Genomic DNA, 23013 nt, shown 5'->3' on the forward strand with positions numbered 1-23013 from the left:
CAGACATGCCCACTTTATGATAATCACATGCAGTTTGGGGCAAGTCATAGTCAAGTCAGCACACTGACACACTGACAGCTGCTGTTGCCTGTTGGGCTTGAGTTTGCAATGCTGAATGTTGAATGCTAAATGCAGTACCTGTGAGGGTTTCTGGACAATATTTGTCATTGTTATGTGTTGTTAATTGATTTCCAATATTAATTATTAACATACAATTTTATAAAGCAAGCATATTTGCCCACTCCCATGTTGATAAGAGTATTAAATAATTGACAAATTGCCCTTTAAGGTACATTTTGAACAGATAAAAAAATGTGCCATTAATTTGCAATTAATCATGATTAACTATGGAAAATCATGCGATTAAATATTTGAATCGATTGACAGCCCGAGTATTTTTTTTTTACATATTTAAACATGTTGCAAAAAAAGTAATTCTTCAAAATAAATGTAACAGCTAACCTCAATACAGCAGGTCTACAGCCATAATAACGGCTGTGTGAAGGTGTACTTAAGTAAAAGAAAATTGCTAAAATTAGAAACTCATCCGCAGGCACACTTTAACTCTCAGACAAACTCAATAAAATGTATTCTGAGGCAAATTATATCACTGGTACAGGCGATGTAATGAAAAAAAAACATTCCCCATTCTAAAATTTTTGTTATTTTATTTTTAATATGTTATTTTTTTTTTTTCTCCACGACCATCTGGCGACCCCATGAAATTATCTCGCGACCCCTTTAGGTGTCCCAACCCCCAGGCTGAGAACCACTGCTCTAGGGACCATGAATGTCTGTATAAAATTTTTATGGAAATCCATCCAATAGTTAGCTTATAAAATATTCCAGTCTGAACCAAAGTGACATTGCTATTCCTAAGGCCACAAGTATGGCTGAAAAATAGCAGTATTTCTACCAAACCTATTTTCACAGCAGATATTAAAACATAATAAAACATGACTAACAGGCACAGCACACAACAGCAAGCAGTTTTGAAAGTGTTGAGTTACAGCCATGTAGTCAAAGAGCAATCATTGTCATCAGCAATATCCTCACCATCAACATCCTGCAATAATCATGACTGACAAAACATCACAGGCTTCCTCCTCCATATATAACCATCCCGCAGGCTCAAGAATATAGAAGTTTCAACACCTGTTTGACTAAGCAGAACCAAGGCTAGTAGTAGTTGTACACTTAAAAAATATTCGCTACAGTTCTCTCCTCAGTTGCGCTTTAATTACCATATGAAAAAGAAATCGACGGAGTCAGTAGCGATTGGATATGAGCTCTATAAATCAAGGCTACACAAAGTGGGAGTGAAGTCATGCTGCGATGAGAGGCTCCGCTTTGACAGTTTGCGTCTTTAGATGAATGGGTTTCATCAGATGGAATGAAATAATTAGCAAAGTTTGAAATCATGGCAGTTTTAATGCCCTGGGGTGTTGGGTAAGTTGGTAGAAACATCTCATCAGATGATCAGTAAAAACACCAAAGGTGTGATAAAGAACAGAGTTTAGTTTATGGATTAGCACAACTTTCACATCAGTGGAATAAATACCGGTGCTCATATCACAGAACCAAATGGTCCTTTTTTCATTCAAATAAATGAAAAACTAACTGCTTTCATATCATAATAGCAGACCCAAAGGGGATATAAAGACTGCTGTTTTCTGGTTTTATCTCGAAATGCTCTACCGTGTGTGACTTGAGATTACTTGACTTCCGAATTTATCAAAATTCTCATTTGTGATTGTCTTTTTTTCCCCCCATTATGTTTCACAATGAGTGTGGAGGCTTCTCAGTACAGCCTTTGTCAGCATGCCTTCGGGTATGAAACATGCCTGAGTAGACTTGTAATGATGAGATTTCTTACGTTGATGATACAAGACTTTTATGTTATGAATATAAAACATCCTCAAAATAATACTAAGCTTAAGCACTCTTGAACACTTTTCTCTCTATATCCCACATTTTTTAAACACTGCTTGGACTGGCTGTAAAGCGAGAGTCACATGTTGGTCCAATATGTGGCTGAGTGAGGTTGGCTGAGTGTCTTGATGTTGAAATTCAATAACATTTATCTACACAGAGATACTTAAATGGCGAGGAGGGCTCTTTTTAATCCCTGGAGTGTAGCATATGCAGCGGCAGAGAGCCGAAAGAGCGTGCGCACATAGATATGGAGTTTAAACAACGCTTGAGAGACGCAGCTCCTCTAATCAGCACTGATTGTCAAACTGCAGGATCTTGCTGATGCCACTCAGAGTAAATGGATGCTGACTTTTTAAAGTCTAGACTCCAGAAAATCAGAGCTTTGATGTCTGGCACATGGATTATGAGCATAGGCGCCCTACAGCATAGTGCATTATGTAAATTCAAAAGTTATGAAGCTACGATGAGTCTTTTTTAAAAAAAAACAGTTAGTTGTGTTATTCTTCAGCATTTTGTTATCAGATATAATTTAATGGATTAGTCAGGCTGCTGTCATACACCGTTTGTAGCTATACCGACAAAAAGTAACCCCACTTCCGGGGTTATTGTAACCCAAACCATGATCTTTTCCTAAACCTAACTAAGTAATTTTGTTACCTAAAACTAACCAAGTCGATCTTTTCCTAAACCAAGCTGATTCCTGTGAAGATGGAACTTTATTTTGAAAAGACTGGAGCGGAAATTGACACGTGTATCACATGTTGCTGGGCATTCATAGGAAAACTGAGGAATAACTTTTTGTAAGATATCATACAAATTGTTGTATGAGGATACGTTGGATTACTAAAAAGCACCCTTAAAATGAACCATTCAGTGGTGAAACAACAATGAAGGTGCTTAAGAAGTTAATTGATGAATATTAATTTGCCTCACAACTTTTTCTAGTGTATATAGTATATTTTAATTGGATCCATTATCACATGGATCAGGATGATCATTTTTCAAGAGAGTAAAACCTTGGAAGGTCAAAACTGGTGCTTAACTTCTCATAAATAAAAGTTTGTCTCACCTAAATAAAAAATATTAACATGATGATTGTGTTGCCTGCATGTGTTACTGTTTTTAAGACATTTAATTAAAAAGAAGTTTCTGCAATAAAAAGGGCTTGACATTTACAACATATCCAAGTTTGCAAGTTATAAGGGTGTTTTTGTTTTTTGAGACTATTTTGGAAAACAATAAATTAAAGGAACAGTGTGTAACATTTAGGGGGATCTATTGGCAGAAATATACTGTAACATTAATGACAAACCAAACATTGGCTCTAGAGAGGGTCATTTTCACGTTTTTGCATCGGCCACCATAGTTTTCCTACACGCTTGGCACATGGGGGAAGTTTTAGATGGTTGCAATCTGCAACTTCACCACTAGATGCCGCCATATCCTACACACTGCACCTTTAAGTAAACCACACCCAGTCCAAATATGTGGGCTGTTTGTTTGTTGTTGGCTTGTTTATTTCAATAAATTACTATCACTTATTCAGTCTTCTAGTTACTTTATGGTACTTCTAATACTAATAATGATGCTCCCGCAACCACCACTAAGAGGTGATATCTGCACTTAAGATTGGGGCAGAACATTGCATGCAGACACGCTCACTCCTTCATGCATCACCTGATTGAGCGTTTTCTCTAGAATCCCCTCTAGACCCAGATTCATTTTCAGATGTGTAATTACAGACAACTCCTGAGGAGCCTGTGTGTGTCTGTGTGTGTCTGTGTCTGTGTGTGTGTCTGTGTGTGTGTGTGTGTGGTTTCAAAGGCGTCATCAGAGGTCCATAGTTAATCAGCAGTCGACCAGAGGTCTCTGGGATCAGCCCATCGATTCCCTCCCAGGGAAATCAATTCAAACAAAGGCATTACTTAAACTGAACTCAGATCACAAAGTGGAGGACATACGGCAGGGGAAGAGCAAGAGGACAGAGAAGAGGATGTGATACAATATGGTAGGCTGTAAGGACATAGCAAGAGACCAAAACATAAACAGATATGTGAGATTATAACAAAGAAAAAGATACAGAGCAAACAAAAAGAGAAGCCTGATGAGACAAGGTGGTGGTGATTGGGTGATATGACGATATACAGATGAATAACGAAGAAAAACCTAGAATGAATGAGTGGCGAAACAAACAAATGCAGATGCTTTGATACAGATAATTGGACCATGGAATGATACAGCACCTATGGGCTGATGTGTTACACAGTGGTCTCCATCACCATCATCAAAACACTGAAGGAGGGAACATATTTTGGAAGAGGCTTCTTCATTTCTTGTTGATTTCTTTGCACAATTTATACAGATAGCTATCTCTTTATTATCACCTCATGAAATTGATAAAGCAACTTAAAGGTCTTATTGATAACATTTTTATGTAGACGAATATTTAAAAAAAAAAAAAAAAACATCCACAAAGCTTTTAGAATAAAGGTTATAAATAAAATAAAAGTATGGCTTTTCCTAAAAACAAAAATATATATATATGTTTGTGAATTAATAATTTAAAAAATGTTGATGGGTCCAAAATGAAGGTTTTGTTTATCGCTGTCGTTTTGGTTTCTACTTAAAAACAAGGCTTGTGAGCCAATAGTATAACAACATTTGACGGTACGTGCCTGGCAACCATTTGTTGTTAATGCAATGCAACAGGGGAGAGAGAATGTGACATCTAGTGGCTGAATGTTATCAATGTTATCAATAGCACCTTTAATTCACTGGATTATTTATGAACAATTTTGCAATGGATTTTTTTAAAAAATGTACTTCATCATGATAATTAACAATACTGTGTTTTAAAACTGTATATACCACAATTCATTAAGATTTTTTTCTGCCTTGCTCGACTCTAGTGACACTTTAAATTTCTCACCTAATGCACATACACTATACTGATGAAAGCAGATACATGCAAAGGCACGCACACATTCTGCTGCATGCAAACAAACACACACACACAGCTGCGAGGATCAATGTGGCTGAGAAAGTTGGAGAACTCGCAGCGTCTGACCTTGATTAGACATAATGAGACTTAACCACAAGTCCACTAATCTGATGAAATGACTTACAGATTCACCTTGTGATGAATACTAAATACAAGCATCGACTCTAGCTTTATATGCACACGCTTATGCGGGCGCACATACTCTTATAGGCGTGTGCACATGCATACACACACATCATGTCCTTGGTCTATCCCAATCAGACTTATTACTTTGAGAATCTTCAAAGGGCTCTTTGATCACCTCTTTGAAAATCATCTTAATAAAAATTGCAAATAGGAGCTGGCCTGTAGATACAGCCATATGGGAAGTTTTGTGATAAGACAGAAGTGAACGACTGACCTCTAGCAGTTCTGCTCTGTTCTGTGACTTATCTTTGGAGGAAACACTGGTTATGTGGGAGATTAATATGTGAATCCCTGTGAAATGCCTGAGAATTTAATGCTATGTCTGGGTTCTACTCCTCCTGCCTAAGCTGCTGATCAGTTTCAACTGCTGTTGAACAACTTGTTCATGATGTTTACAAAGCACCACCACAACTCTGCTGATTCCTAATGAGAGGACTTCCAAACTCTGACAACCTGCTCAGTGTGATATACCAGTTAAGCCCCTTTCAAACCCCACAACAGCACTAATTTGGGAGACAGGTACAGGTTGGAAGATGAAATATAATCCAAGTTTGAATGCTCATCAGACATGACGACTTTGTGCTCCTCTTTATGCTGCTTTGAGGCAGGATTTTACAACTCTGCAAAGCTACCATGGCATCAAAATTATCAAGGTAGGTGCTATAAGGTATTTAACTTGGATTGCTTTAACTAACAATCCAGATTTATTTATTTTTTTGTTTTTCAATGGCGCCCAGGCTGTGCCAACACAGTAGTCTGAATGAGGAGCATGTGTTTTGCTTTTGTCGATCTGAACGTGGCCTTCAAAAAAGCTCAGTCCTAGAAATCTGGGCTGCTTTGAAAAGGCAACAGGACAATGTATCGACTGATAAAAAAGACAAAATCAATGCAGAGCGTAGTTTTGGCAGCTTGAATATGAATCACCTTTCGGAGCATGTGCCCGTTTGGAGAGGGCAGATAGCTTGGCCCCCGGAAGTGCTGCTTGCAGCGTTCCCGAGAGCAGCTCATCGCTCATTGAGTGAAATGAAGTGAAGTGAAGAGTTTGTTTGTAACGTTAGTATATCCTATATCCAGCATCCAGCAGCAAAAGTGAACTGAAGTCCATGAGCTGCAGACGGTAAAGACCTGCTGAGGGCAGCTCGCGAGCCACTAAAAGGCATGCAACAAAGGCAATGTCAACAAAGCACAGAGAAGCTTGGATTACAACACACAGAGGGACTTCACTCTCTGCTCAGGTAGACATTACTCCTCTATATCTTTACATAGCAAATAGTTGTTTGCTGCTATATTAATGCTCTGGATATGGTATAAAGAACCTTTAGCACTGAACGTGTGGCTCGTCCAAATTGCACCAACTTCGACACTGCATGTCCTCGGGTCCGCAGTAATACACCCGCCAAGTGTGAAGTAGATTGGATGAACAGTTCTTGAGATATGCGAAGGACATACACACATACCCATCATACAGACAGACAGACAGAAAGATTCCTTGATCTATAGTTTGATGAAACTCACCCAAACCTCACTCAAGTCTTTTCTCACTCAGTCATTGATTAACTTTTTCAAAGCCACTGAAGAGTCCAAGACTCCAACTCTCCTTGAGTTGTTCTGGTATCTTATGTAAACCCCCTTTCTTACCATGAAGCTGAAATTAAAATAAAAAAAGTTAAAAAGTGCATTAACTAGGAGAGCTATCATGTAGCTCCTGAAAAGCCTTGTGTCAGAATAGTAAATCAACCTCTATGTTCACATCTCTCACAGCCATTTAAACTCCCAGTGTCAGTCATTTAACGCTGCTTAGCACCTCACACTTCAGTCTCACCATCACTCTCTTCCTGACTTTCATTCTTTAACCAGAGCACACAAACACACACACACATGCTCCATATAACCTCCCTGCCCCACCGCCCGCTCATCACACCTCTTTGCGGTTCAGTTCCCCACCTGGGTAGAGTGGGTTACCACTGCTGATTAAAAAAAATCCATTAATCACAGTGGGCAGTGTTCCATTTTTCATAATTGCTGCAGCAAGCAACCTCAACACCTGCCAACCTTTTAAACAAGAGTGTAACAGGTAAGGTCTGTTTACAGACTTTTGACCATTTTTCATAATTACGCTTATGTTTGCTGAAAACACGAGCTTCAGAAATCACATAAGCTGGTGTTTTTGAGTATTTCAGTGCTTGACTAATAGTGTCCTGGTTGCTAACAATGATAATTACCTTCACATGCATTACTTCATGCACAATAGTTCTTGGTGAAACAGTCTAGTTAATATAGCAACGTCAGAAGACTATTTGCAAAGTGATGTATTTTTTTTTGTCATAAAGAAATATCCAAGACACAGATAAACAGACATTGGTCATTATAGTTTTTAAGCTATAGTGGCTGCATCGCCTTCCACAGAAACTCCTTTGTCACATTCACATTCAGTATTTTGCAGCAAACACTTGTTAGATTGCAATACATCCTAACTATAAACTGACAAAACACCTTCTATCAGTGCTTAATACTGTATGTGAACCTGCACATAATGCAAAAACTGATTAACTGAACAACTGAACATGTAATTTATGGGAAATCTTTTCCTGTGTTACGATCTGTTTTGTGAGAAACAGGGAGCGGATTCAGGGGTGAGTAACTATTTGTAATTCTCACTTTTCAAAGCATGCTCTAGAAGAAATAATGAAAGGAGCAGACACTCTTCCGCCCTCCATGGCCTTGATCAAACCATATGGATGTCCTGCGTCTGACGGTACAGCCAACAAAAAAAAAGCAATTTTCTGAGGCAATGTGCAAGAAAGAGAAGGTTGGCTCAGTGGCTGGAGCGCAGCAAAATGTGACACACTGAGGCCGAGCAACCTTGGGAGAGCTTTATGCCGAAGGAAATGTGTGTGCGCATGTGTGTGTGGAGGTTAACTACTTTAAACACACATTACATGATTGTAAAAGGGACAGTTAAATCATGCTGGTGTGTATACGTGTTTTAGAAAATCCAGATTTTTTTTTTTAGACTTTAATTTAATTAAAAGCACACATGCAATGAATGAACACACACACACTTGTAGCTGGTGACACATTTGAGATGTGTCAAACGTGTGTGTGTGTCCTGACCTCCCTCACTGTGTGTTCATGGCCTTCCCTCTGTCTGTGTTTGCATATCTGCCTTGACGGCACTGTTTGTCTGCGGTTGCGTTTGCACAGCTACTTACTGCAGATTGCATCAGCCTCGTCTGAACCGTCTGCACACTCCGGTTCTCCGTCACAGCGCCACCTAGACGGGACGCACTGTCCATTCTTACAGGCAAAGTCTGTGGTCGCACATGTCTTCTTTGCTGTGGAGACAAAAAGGGGACATGCCACGTTACTCTACGACTCTAAGAAAGGCAAATTAGTAAAGCTACTCTGTACTGGTCATTAATATGAATAGTGACTCAACTCATTCCAAGTTCTTAACACAGTGACTGTCTATTAGATATTGTGTTACATATTTAATGGGATAAATTCTCTGGAGCACAGAAAGTGATGACTGAATCACTTACACAACCTGGAAACACTGACTAACAAGTGATGGAAATGTATGCAAAAGTCGTGTCAAAAGTTTGATAATCCACTTAACAAGGCAACAAGGCTAGGCAATTAAAATATAACTTCCTCCTGAGGACCAACTCCAAACTAATTTTGTGGTTCCAATTTGTCTTTAACTATCAGCGTGTTCATGTGCAACTTGGAACACAAAGCATGAGGGAACAAGAGGTGTTTTATTAGCCAGCCTTTGTTTTTGAGGTTGAATAAGTGTCTCAAGTCTGTTAAGTCAGGTGAGACTTTGCAAGTTTCTTCGCCACACCAAGACCTTTTCCACTCCACAAAGAGCCAGCATGGATGAAAAAGTCTCCTGCTGAATCAAAAACTGATACTCTTCATTTTGGAATATATTGAAATGAGGACCAAACTGATTTGTCACATAATTTCAGCATTAAAGGCAGATAAATTTACCTGTAAAATGTGACTCATTAAGAATTAAAGTTTCATAAAGTTGGTTTGGGAATAGCAACATATTATTTTTGACAACCTGGAACAGATTTGAAGTATTATCTGAAGAATAAATCCAGTAAAAAGAGCTCGCAGGTGGATGCTCCGGTGGAGGAGCAATGTTTTTTCAGTTTGAATGATGGTACACTGAATAGAGCGTGTCACATTTCATCACAGCAGCATCTCCACAAGTAGACCTGCCTGAACCGGATCAGAGGTTTAACCTTCCCATGATCCACCTTCAGGGTCTAGCCCAGTCTTTGCAGAACCGGCTCTGTCTCTGTCTGGCGGTTTTCCTGATATCCTACATGGACTCCAAAAGGTTTTTGTGCAGTCGCTTTCTTCAAGCAAGGGGAAAATTGAAGCAGTTGAGTCTGTCACGGGCAGAGGCAAAAAAAAAAAACCCTCTCCTTGACAGCGAGAGCCACTGAACAAGAGAAAGCACTCGCTTGCCGTGTTAGAAATGCCTTGCCTCGCCATGATGAAATATACTGAACAAAGAAGGGGGGGCTGACAAATGGCAAGAAAGTGTGTGTATGTGTGAAAAGGTGTAACCGTGACTCCTACTGTTCCATTTTCTTTCACCTGAGCCTGGTTTTAAACCACCTCACCGACCTTTAGTTTAAACCAGCTGAAAATTAGCTTGGCTATGATTAGTGCCATACGCTTTGCTTTTACAGGGAATTTAGCAGGACAGCTTTAGCGCACTGATTTAAACTGCTGAACGACACAAGGAATCGGTCCAACCGCTGGCACTGTGTATTATATACAGTCCCATTCCACTTAGCAAGGGAGAAGCTAGCCAGCTTATTAGCCTGTTGTTTTATGTGTGTAGCCTCGGATGTCCTACTGTATGGTGCGAGGTAAAAGCCAGTGGTATGACTGATGGCACAAGTGGGAGCCATAATAATGAAGTACATGCCAGCTAGAGGAACTGGCAGCGTCTCAGCTGGGACAAATGCTTCCTATATGTATATCTAAATGTACTTATATGGATGATGGCGGATTTGGAGAAAAGATAGAGACGACTACGCGTTCGCCAGCGCAGAGTATTGACTTTAAGTAGAGAGAAATAGAAAAGGGATCTTAAAAAGAGTGGGATGAAATTGAAGAGGCCTAGGATAAATGAAAAGCAGGTCCCGAGGGATCACAGCAGTCAGAGCCAAAGACAAAGGTAAATAGAAAAAGGGGAGAGAACATGGATTAGAGGTACAGAAGGGAAAAACAAGAGAGGAAGAGGCTGTTAAGATGGGGTCTAAGGTAATGGCATCTGTCTTCACAAAAGACTGAATAAATCCATTTCCTTCCTATGTTAGCATAAATCCCATCTCTTCCTGTCCACCCTCCCTCCATCTCTGCCTCCAGCCTGATAACAGAGAAAGCTGTAGCCACACACAGAGCATACATGCTACTGTAGATGACAACAAAGCTGATATCAGACACCCCCCACAAATAACAGTTTTCCTTTGCCTTCATATCATATCTCCCATCACTGGTCATCATAATCCTCCTCCAAAAAGCAGCTTGTTTAATTCAGATGGGGATGCAAAATGGTGCAGGTGACAGACCGGCTTACACCATGTCACACTCAGGAGGATTAATTCAAATGCAGAAGCCAGCCAGCGTAAGCCTATCAATTTCCTACAAGCCTTTTCCTTAACTCGCATTTCTCTTATCTTGAGGACAAAAACGAAAATAATACGATTCACCTTGGCCCCTTCTTATTCTGGGGGCCAAAGGCATCGAGCAGCGCCTTTTTTCCTCCTGTGAGCAAATAAAATATGCTTTTAATTAACTTTAGGATGAACGATGTTACCTCACACACTTATTCAACAGTGGCTCTGGACAAAGATAAAAAAACACAACAATGTGAGAACCTCTTCAGCAATAGAGCAACTGCAGGGCAGGTTTTTGGAGAATATATGTTGATAAGTTCACCTTTTTAATCGTCTGCTGAAAAGAGACAGAAATAACAGAGCTCATATGTTCAGTATGAAGATTTTACTTGAAAATGACATTCCCACCAGAAGTAAAAAATGGTAGTATTTCAATAAAGCACATGATGGAAAGCTATTAACATCCATCTTAAAAACTGAGAATTACATTTATGAGAGTGCAGTCATTTGGGGTTTTGAATACTGAATGAATAGCGATTTGTTTTATGTGAGGAAATTGTCCTACAGATGAATATACAGCCCAACACTTTGGAGAGGAAGCGTTCATATAATGAAATAAGCATGCAAATAAAAGTAATTTTTCAGCTGCAACACCAGGAATGATGAACACTACGGAGAGAAAGAGATGAACAACAATATGTGGAAAAGAATATATATATATGACCTTCACAAATTGTGAAAAATGTGGACATTTGTACACTCACGTTAAAGCAAATGTGTAAAAAATCAGCACATCCAAAAAAAAAGATTTTCCCATGCCTCTCAAGAGTTGCTGACGCACACACAAACAGCCGCTTGCATTTACATTCTGATGCGCCGCGACCTGTCGTATATATGAGTGTCATCCATATGGAACCGCCTAAACCTGCCTTATGAGGTGTGAGAGTGAATGTGCAAATACTAGGTAGCCACACACATACTGTGCATGCACACGCACACACAGCCTTACCAACCAAGCACCCCTTCTCTATAGATTTGAAGAGTTATGTTATTTTAGTCCTCTATCCCCAGATGGGAAAAAGTGATTAATATTTATGTGAAATAGCACACAGACCAGAAGAGCTCTATAGCTTCCTCACTAGATTATTTTATCCACATTCTCGAGGCATCACTAGTGCTGTACACTTTTAAATTGTACAGTAGATTCTCATATCTTCTCCATATATTGAAGTTAGATGTCAAGAGACCCCTTTGAATATGGCCATGCTAGTTTTTCCTTGCAAAAATTCAGCTAACATGAACATGAACATCAATTCGCTCGGTTTTCTAGTTGCTTTAAGACTGAGCCCGCTACAACCTATGAAGGACAGAATAACGTCCAAGATTGTTAAGAGGTTAATAGTTTATATAATAAAATATCGATACAAAATTGCAGAGCAAAATATTGCGATACTAGGGCTGTCCCGAATACTATTTTTTGGGCCTCGAAGCTTCGGTTAGAAATATTTGAAGGTATTTGAAGCTTGGCGGCTCGGCGCAGCAGGCTGACATGTTCTTCTGTATGTATATGCTGTATTGATTTTTCCCCCACCCCTATTTTTCCATCATGCCACTTTGGATTTCTTAGACTTATGTTTCACAGAATCCAGTACTGTCCGTTGAGCATCACATGCACAATGACATTTACTTCACTGAGATTTATTTTGTTAATATCCTTGGTATAATATGATTGGAGGATGCTAATTTACTTTACTGTATTCATTAATTCATCATGGCCAATACAGTCCTGTGATTCTCTATGTACATTTTATACCTTTATAGGGCCATGCAAGGCCAGACCATTAAAATAACGCCCATTATGGAGATGCATGGGGGTGACCATGTGGGCAAGTTCAAAGTGTGACCACTGTCCACCTTTTCTATAGACAGAGTGTGTTAATCTTCCACTGACATTCAACTAATGACACGCTCTGCAGACCCCCATGATCAATGAGTGACTACGCTGACCCACTCATGTTCATATGACCTCCACGCCATCCACTCAACACACACACCCACACACACACGCTGAACACTTCTTAGGATTCTTCGCCACATACTCCTGACGACATGATTCGGGACGCTTTTGTTCGACCTGGGAAGAGGTGAAGGTCAGCGTCTTCTTTGAAATCACTCAATTTACACACCTGGTTACACACAAACATACACGACAGAGTAAAAGGGAAATGGAAATAAAACATCCAACAGCACAATAATAGCTAAGGGAACACTGTGTCGCCTTTAATTAGGATTTGTTGACTGCAGCCCCGGAAATGTTGGTTTGCTTCAATAACAAAGGTTTGAAACAGACAAGCGGAGCTGTAGTGAGATTATTTACCGACGTTCAGTCAGAGACACTGACACCTTTTAATCTGCTTAAGTTCTAAGTGTGAGAGAACAAAGCTGGCAGTCTTTGCTCACCAGCCTTGGAGTTGGTAAAAGCAGATTGTTTTTGTTAAGATTCAGATACTGTATAAACGGCAATTTTCAAGTTGATTTTAGTACAGTTTGGGTTCTCTGTTTGCTTTTTATTCTGATAGTCTAACAGTAGATTCAGACACAATGCAAAGTCGTCTTGCTGCATTCAAGCAAATTAACTGCTGGAGTGTTTTTTCAGTCTGTATTTTTTGGCCACCAAAACCAAATGGACGTGTTCCCAGACTAACAGTAGAGACTTTAGCTGTAACACCAGACACCAGCTGTTTGTGTGGAGTGTGCCTCTGCACAGTATTATGTGTGCAATTGACTGGTCATACAGAGAATCATCATCAGTAAACATTTCCACATTACCTACCAGGAAGTTCTGGCAGGTAATCTTATTGTCTCTATACATGTATGTATAAAGTAAAGTAATACAACTTTGGATAGCCACAAACTATTCAGTCTGGCTGACAACATTTCAACTTGAGCATCTTTGACAAAATACTAGGCCTGTCAATCGATTCAAATATTTAATCGTGATTAATCGCATGATTGTCCATAGTTATCGCAATTGATAGCAAATGAATCATACATTTTTGAATCCGTTCAAAATTTACCTTTTGTCAAGTTTTTAATACTCTTATCAACATAGGAGTGGGCAAATATGCTTGCTTTATGCAAATGTATGTATATAATTACTGGAAATCAATTAACAACTCAAAACAATGACAAATATTGCCCAGAAACCCTCACAGGTACTGCATTTAGCATAAAGAATATGCTCAAATCATAACATGTCAAACTGCAGCCCAACAGGCAACACCACTGTCATTGTGTCAGTGTGCTGACTTGACTATGACTTGCCCCAAACTGCATGTGATTATCATAAAGTGGGCATGTCTGTAAAGGGGAGACTCGTGGGTACCCATAGAACCCATTTTCATTCACATATCTCGAGGTCAGAGGTCAAGGGACCCCTTTGAAAATGGCCGTGCCAGTTTTTCCTCGCCAAAATTTAGCGCAAGTTTGGGGTGTTATTTAGGTTTCATTAGGTTTTTGTAGTTTCATATGATACCAGTATCTTCACTCGAGCTTTAATACTCGCTACAACCCACTGAAAGATCGAATAGCGGATGCACAAAAATCATCAAAACACCACTTTTCTGTTTGCTCCATATGTCATTTGAACACAAACCCTAACAAATCACCTCTGGCCCTACTTCTACTCAAAATAAACAATATGATTTACCCTGACCAAGGCATGTAAATACAGCAAGCCAGTGAAAATCTGGTTTAAAATAACCCAGTTGGAATTCACCACACTACTAAGGAGAAAACAAGACAAAAGCCAAAACTGACCCAAGTCTGTTCTGTGTCTATGAAATCTGGAGAGAAGCCAGAGAAAATACTGTGGCAACCACGTCGCACTGCTCAGGTATTCCATTACTTAGTTTGTGATCAAAGTGTGTTAGTCGCACGTAACAGAAAAGTCCATTTGAATAACCAAACCAACCAAATTTAGGTGATGGAAATAGACTTTCATCACTGAGTGTTTGAAATGATTTCTGCAGTCACCTCGGTAGAGTAAAGATGAAAAGCCTGGTTAATGCTAAATAAAGATTGACTGTGTGAACTGATGATTAGGAAAAATAACTTGGTTCTGCCTCAGCCTTTTCAGTTGGAGTTCACTTCTTGCTCATTGTATAGACTTGTATTTGTTCCCACATTATTCTGAGAATTACAGGAGAGTCTAAATGGCACGCAATATTAAGGACTTCTGGAAACTTTGACTGTATGCTCTGCAAAGCCAGTTGTAGTACACGCACATCTTGCTCGAATACACCATACGTCAAAGATAAACAGCAGAGAAAAAGAAACAGCGTGGTGTTTCTCCGGCGGTAAACAACTCTAAGGAGGACCCAGGAAGGAGCGAGCAAGTACAGAGAGCGAAGGGAGAAAAATGAGAGCCAGAAAGAAAAGAGAGCTAGAGAGAATGGGGAGAGAGTGAGTGTGGGAGAAAGAGGAGAGGAAATAGATGGTCCTCTACATTGTTGTGATCGGTTAAAGAGCTAAAGAACGTATCGTGTCAGTAGAGGGAAGGAGGCCGTTAATCAACGAGCAGAGGTCGGAACCACAACTGGGAGGGAGCGGCGAATACTCCATGAATCGTATATGTGTGTCTGTGTGTGTGTGTGTGTGTGAGCGCGAGAGACAGAGAGAGGGATGGAGTAAAGTAGACAAGTTTAATATCGGTCTTTTGAGGAGATTAAAGGCCTCTCCAGTTCTCAATAATCAGCTGGAGACAGAGAGATATCGTGGAGAAAAGGACCAGAATACAATGAGAGCACAGTGCTGCCAAAACAAAAAAACACTAATTGCAAAGTAACGGACAGCAGGGAGGGATTGGATGTTGCTCATCTGTAATACGTTTGAACTTTCTGACCTTTTGATTCAAGTAACTTGAATACCAACTACAGTAGTCCACTCACAAGGAGGAGAAACAATGAAATAGTTTAACAATAATCAAAACATGATCCGCCCATTGACTGATTGAAAATAAAAGGGCAACTCAAATGGCAGCTAAACGTTTATAACTGCCAAATACAAAGTCTCCCAAACTCTTCAAAGCCAAACTATAATGACTTTAAATCGTTGGTGTTTTTGGGAGCATAAAGTGTAGGCGAGAAAATCGAAGAAAGTGCCTTTGCACCTGCATTTGTGTGTGTGTGTTTGTGTGTACACAGTTGTGCGATCCAGATGCAGACACTACAAAGGCCGGAGATGTGAAGAGAACTCACGGACCATCAATCCAGACAGCTGGCCAGATCAAATGCACTATATATTACGCTCCTCACACCACATCAAATACCACCTACCGGTTCAAAGAACCTTGTTACCATTTCATGATCTCCCTCTCTGGACTCAGGGGAGTCGAGCCTATAGGGCAAGACGAGGTCTCCAGACTTTTTGAGACAAAAACACAAGTGAATCAGTAATGGGACGGCGGGGGGAGGGTTGCATCATGTGGGTGAAGAGGACTCACCTGAAGCTCAATGTGGCAAAGATGAAAGAGATGAAGGCAAACTTTAGAAAACTGAGATCCTTCTAACTCATATTTATATTCATTGGGACCTTCAAAGAGGCTAGAAGTTAGGGAGAAACTTGAGGTGAGAAACTGAGTTAGCTCTACTTTTTGAAGGTACAGTGTGTAGGATTTGGCAGCATCTAGTGGTGTGGTTGGTGTGGGTAACGTGAGCCGCCGAGCGCAAAACCGTGGTAACGCCATTCCGTGGTAACGGCTCATATTACCGCAGTTTCACAAGCATGTAGGAGAACTGCGGTGGCCTTCAGGTAACGTAAAAACGCTGTCTCTCTAGAGCCAGTGATTGGTTTGTCCGTTCTGGGCTACTGAAGAGGACCCGCTCCCTATGTAGATATGAAGGGCTCATTCCAAACTTACGAAAACACAACAATTCTTAGTTTCAGGTGATTATACACTAATGAAAACATAGTTAGGAATATCATATTCCATTTCTGCTGACAGATCCCCCAAAATGTTACACACTGGTCCTTTAAGGAAGCTCATATCATATAGATATAGTTGGTGTTGGACTGAATGAGAACTTTATAAGGAACATTATACAGTATATACTCTATGCTATACTCATCCCATACTGCACCTGTGATGTTTGTTTTATACTGTGTCATACTGGTTTTTACCACACTATTTATTTTATACCTCATGTTACAATATTGAGCCCCACTGTAGCTCGTTCACACCGTTCTGATTTGATTCATATTCTTAATATGTACAACATCAAGCCTAGATGTTACAGTATACATAACTGGATATTATGACGGTTTACCACTTTTTACAGCTGTACTATGCCTCATATTAAATGTTATAAAAATGTTTTATGATACTAGTGTACTTGGCCTTCCTATTCTAAATAGCTACAATAGTACAGAGGAAGATTTGTCCTTTCGTCATCAATCTTATTACTCATTCTCCACTGCTGGAACGACAACATCTCTCTCTGGGACCAATAAAGAAGTCTATCAACGGTGAACTCCTTCACTTTCCAACCACTTAAAGAAATCTCTGGCAAGCAGGTGTCATCCTGCAAAGACATCACGCAGCGGTAATATCCAGAGGATTTCAAAAGGGCCGATTTCTAAGTGGAATAAAATAATATCAAGGCAACTACAGACGCTTCATGGAAGTAACGCCTGTCGGCTCCTACTCATACACAACTACTTCACAGAGGTTAATCTCTGTTTGTGTGTCTGTGTGTGTGAGCGCTCATGAATCTAAGTCTGCAACTGTTTACTCGTTTCAAGAAAACAGATTGCAACACTTTCTCTGTCTTCTAAGCTTTCAGAGAAATGTGAAGAGCCTTTTGTATGACTCACTTTTCTGTGATGGCAGATTAACAAAAGGAGCTGAGGAGAGAGGCTGTTGTGCAAAATAACGCTATACGTTCAAAACGGCATTATTGAATTGCACAAAATAAATACATACAAAGAATCAGCACAGGTAACACACACTTTAAATGCCCTGTTCATCCTGCAACCTGCTCTCTCTCTTTGCTCACATTGGCAAGAATAATCAAAGAGAACACCCTCTGAGTCAACCATGTTTGCCTGACACCCCACAAATATTAGAGCTCTGAAATGACTGCTTAATTGCTGTTTGTCCTAGTGGACATTTCCTTCTTCTGTTACCTGTTTGACATCCAAAGAGTCTGGGGAACATCACTGTCAAACCAGCCTGATCATTTCGTCTGAGATGCAGCAGCCCGTTGGCACGAAAAAACGTATGAATGCCACATAATGTGCAAAGGCCTGCAATAAGAATGGCTTTCTTGATATCTGCATGTCATTTGTATGCCATGCATCCTGTACTGATTGCAATGTAAACGCATAAACACTACAGTAGGCGTTAGTGACGTAGTATAAAAAGCGCGAAAGACCACTTATGGGTCCAACAAACCAGACTTTTAACCAGGAGACCCGTGTTTGAAACCGTTGTTGACCGGTGTTTTGTTTTGTAAGTTACTTTACTGACGTTTGTCACGTGTTTTCCGTAGTTGGGTTTCGTTGTTTCCGTACGTATTTTACTTCGTTTACGTACTTATTTTAAGGCCAACCATGACGTTTTCCCTTACCCTAACTAAGTGTTTTTCTTGCCTAAAACTAACTGCGGACGTTTGCATGGCGTACAAATGACACGCAAAAAGCGGAGTACAAATGACACATGAAAAGGCTAAAAATACGTACTGATGACACGCAGAATATCCGTGTAATGTCCTGGTATTTAATGCCTTCCTGTGAGACTGGGTTGGATGTAGAGATTACAATGCAAAAAAAGCAGTTCAGACCATTACCAATGACATGGCCAGTTATGGTGTTTCCCCATCATTTTGGCTGGCTGAAGGGAAAAGAAAATCACTCTGGACATGTTAAACCATTGTCCTCTTGGCTCTGTGTTGTTCCCAGATCCCTGGATTTTAACTCCCAGAACGACGGCGTCTGCATCAGCCACTTGCCAAAGCCTAAGACCTCCCAAATCCTGTCACATTCTGGGTCCCCGATCCTCATTCCTCCTTATATAAGCGGGGCATTACAGCTCCGCAAAGCAGCTTAGAAGTGGAAGGGAACAAGCATGACAATAGAAAAGGAAAAAAAGAAGAAGAAGAAGAAGAGAAAGACAAAGATACAGGGCCACGGTGATGATCAAAGACAGAATCAGAAACAAATCAGACATAATGGGAAGACATTGCTTGTCAGGAAAAGAAAAGCCTCCTTCCGTATTCTCCTTTTATGTTACAGCTCTCTATACATATAATCTATCTCTTAATCTCTCTTCTTTCCTTTCTTTCTCTTTTCCAACCTTCCACTTTGCAAAGCTAATTCTTTTGTTTATCAATCAAACGTATGAGCAACAAAGGCAATCACTCCTATCACCGAAACATATTATTAGAGCTATCGGTCCGCTGTCATCACACATACTTCAGAAAATGTTATAAAAAAACTCCTTTCTTCGTTCTTTCTTTCATTTTTTTTTGGACGTCGTATGCCCGGAAGGCACTTAGCTAGCTCTTGAGACACACAAACGTGTGTGTGTTATTTGTTGTTCTGAGGGTGAGTGGATATCTCGTCAGAGAGATCACAGAGCGGTCTCTTTGTACGCCGTGCCGCGTTAGCTTCAGAGACTGCTAATTAAGTAACAGCACAAAAGAGGCCATTGTGGGAGCACATGGCGATGGAGAAACAGGAGCCTGGTTTTGTTTTCACACCATGAAGCCTATCAGTCGTTCAAATGAAGGCGTCAGGCGGCCAAATGCTTTGAGCTGCACTGCGGTGCAGGTAGTCACATCCTATACCGATTCTGTGAATCATATGGAAATCTGAACTTTGCAAAAAAAAAGTGAGGCTGCTCAATAGGGTTTGGAATAGGATGAATTTAAAGTAATAATACACATTTCCATATAAATAACTGTCAGTTTCTGCTATTCTGTTACAGCTTTTCACTCAATGTACCGAGTTCGGTACATTTGCTGACATTGCATGCAGTGTTCAATAGGACTTTCCCAGAAAAAGAAACTTCCACAAAGTTAGACTTCGTTCACTAATGCTTCATCAACAGAAAATCCAGACCGAACTATGTGACAGGACTGAACAAGTTTAATTAAACATCTGTAGGAAAGTACGGAGCAGAACCGCCGCAGGAACAAGCAATTTAGAAAGAGCACTTTGTGCTGTAGGTGTATAATAAAGAAATACAGAACGTTTTTCTATAAGATGTTTAAATATACTGTTGTGTTTTGTTGTATTCAGATCAACAAAGTTGTATCTATTAGTATAACATTGATGCAAAATAATCCTGTGTGGATGCAGTTTGGTTTTTAAAGATTTGTTTCAACAACTGTAACAACAGTGTAGGTTATTTAAAACAAGAATCATTTCTTTGACTAAAAACAGATAAAAGTGGTTGCAAAAAGTGCATTTAATGTACTAATATGTGTGTGATGGTATTCTTTTCCAAGATGACTCTATGAGGTCATACCCTTCTGCTTCAGTACCTCTCATTAGAAGTGACATATGCACAGTGAAACCTCACTGCTCCTGTAATGTCTACCACACACACACACACACCAAATCCCCCTAACAACAGGCCATCTGGGTGACATCCGGCTCTCAGACTTGACCTGCATTGATTTATTAAACACTCAGACACTGATACCAGCCCTGTTACTCATACTTGCACACGCACGTACGCACACACACACACACACACGGACAGACACACACACTTCATCCCCTCCCCCATGTCCCACCCCGACACTCCAATCTCATCAGATGCTCACTTTCCTAGACAGGGTCATCGTTTTAATGATATCAGCTATCAATCCTTTAGCCCGCTCCATATGTAAAACCTATATGGCTCTTTATTCGCTGGGGTGCTGTCAATGCTGTTTGACTGATGTCATCATGGGCGAAGGGAAGTCTTGAAGCGGTGGGACACAACCGCGAGTCTGTCCGTTGTGTTGAATGCATACTGTTAACTCAGAAATATGTGTTGATTGTATTAGTGAGTGGATTCCAATTCCAAATCGTGTCACAAATAAAGGACTCTGTTACAAAAATATAATACATCAACAATTCCTCTTTGCTTCATTTCATTTATTTTTCTTCCTCACAAGAATAAGGTATTTGTGTGAAGGTGCTATAATTATATTGGTTAAAAAAATCAGAACAAAACCTCAATACAATAAGAGATTCCTTTCCGAAGTACAGAGTGTAAACAAGGTCAGCTTTCAGCCTGCATCCAAAGGCCAGGAGACTCCTTGCACGGTATGCACACACACACCCACACACACACAAATGGATACGAACTCACCCACTCACTCAGACACATAACATAAATGTCCCATTGGGGCCATAAAACCTGTGTGATGCACAGGGGGAAGGGATAAACAGTACTATATGAAACCTCAGTTAGTCCGACCTTTTTGTGGCTAGCCAGACGTAGAAACACACACACACACACACGCGTGTGCTCTGTGTGTGCATGCCTATACTGAACATGTTTTTTTTTTGAAAACACACCATTAAGAGAGGTAGATATTGAATCCAGCTTATCAAACCTAAAAATGTGTGCCAACATGGCAGATAACAGTCAAAACATCTTAAAATCCATTTATCAGCTCTTCTTTATCAACACATAATTGCTAAACAATTAATAACCTTGATGATTATGGCAATTTCATTTTCAATTACAAACCAGTAGCAATCGCACATTCTAAACCCCCGAATTATTATGCTTGTGGCGGCCGCACACAAGTGGCAAAATAGAAATTCATAAACACTGTTCCGTAATTACTCTTCTAGCGAGTGACTGACTGACAAGCGGAAACGCGCGAGTTTTTCAGCAGCCCCCTCAAAAAAGCCTTTCACTGGCAAACAACGTTCCCGCTGGCTGTATGAATCGACGCTCACTGTGAGCCTTGTAATTCTCCTCCCGCGGGCCTGCACTTCCACCATCGCCATTCAAGTCCCACACCGCACACATGCAGCGTGCTGCCGGTCGGTCCACATGACAAATTACTACTGGGCTTACTATCAAAAATCAGCACTCGTCGGAGGGAGTGGTTGGGGGTAGGAGGCGGGGGGACGGGTGCGGTAGGGATTCCAACAAAGCCTGCTGAGCATCTGCAGACAAAAGAGAGGGACAAATATACCCCGCTGCTGACAAGCAAAAAGAATTAATTTCAATTACAAATGGATGCCGCTCAGAAGCAACAAAGAGCCCCACAAAGGTCAGCAGAAGTTAGAGCATGTGCGCCTGTCTGCGTGGATTAACCTGTACAGTTTGTGCATTCTTATTTGTTTTGTTGGTTCAAAACAAGGGACAAGAGAAGGGAGCTCATATTTGCCGCGGTGACAGAGACAAAAACAATCCCGACCTGCTGCTTTGCATCGCTCAGAGCTTCCGGAGGCGATGGCGGAATGTGATTATTTTTTGTGACACACTGACCCCGCCTCCCTCCGTGTTCTGCTGCGCTCTCAGCAAAACAGAACGCTGTAAACAGCCTCCCGTCTTTTGTCTTTCCTGCCACGCTCAGTCGTTCTATGTTGCTTATCCGCTCCTCTTCTCCACCCTTCCCCTGCTCGCTCGCTCCCACCTTCCCTCCCTTCCTCCCGCCTCCTTTTCCCCCTTTGGCAAACAGCCAGTTGTCCCTTCCTTTGTCTGCTTTAAGGGTGATCGCTGATTAGAAAAATAAATAAATAAACACCTACTGGATGAAAGAATCGTGGCCTGAGTTCAGAGGGAATGACAAACTCCCACCGGGAAAAGCCTCAATGTGACAAAAAGCATCTAAATTAGAGGCTGTAATAGAATAATGACGGATAAATATTGTGTCTGTCTATAGAAATGTTAAATATGGCAATAGATGATGAGTCTCAGGACAAGAGACGAGGGTTTAGCCTCGTGTGGGTCTGTATTCTGCACATAGACGAAAAATAGACAATGTTTACAATTATATAAATGTATTCATTTCTCTCACAGCACCACTCCAATATGACAATAAACAGAAAACAAATTATTATAAAGAATTTCTTCACCACTTGTGGGCCTTGCTAAGAGATAAAAACATGATAAAGAACTCAAGATCACCACTTGTGTTGAGTGCAGTAGAGTTAATTTCTACTTAAAGGTCTTTGAACACCAAGTCCGTATTTTTAGTATGCATTTTTTTTAATCCGTCATCCGATGAA

At 40.4% G+C, this 23013-nt stretch overlaps 1 protein-coding gene across 11 annotated transcripts in view; it reads right to left on the bottom strand.

Moving 5' to 3' along the window:
* The window catches only part of lrp8 (low density lipoprotein receptor-related protein 8, apolipoprotein e receptor), a 203244-nt gene that overhangs the window by 97354 nt on the left and 82877 nt on the right, over positions 1–23013 (bottom strand). For all 11 annotated transcript variants that reach the window (XR_005206860.1, XM_037769254.1, XM_037769248.1 and 8 more), the window contains exon 3: positions 8335–8457. Coding sequence is in view for 10 of the 11 variants with exons in the window: in XM_037769254.1 (XP_037625182.1) it covers positions 8335–8457 (123 nt within the window). In the remaining variant the exon portion in view is untranslated. The remainder of the gene's footprint in view (positions 1–8334; positions 8458–23013) is intronic.

This window comes from Sebastes umbrosus, chromosome 5, assembly GCF_015220745.1.
Source record: "Sebastes umbrosus isolate fSebUmb1 chromosome 5, fSebUmb1.pri, whole genome shotgun sequence".
Lineage (NCBI taxonomy): Eukaryota > Metazoa > Chordata > Actinopteri > Perciformes > Sebastidae > Sebastes > Sebastes umbrosus.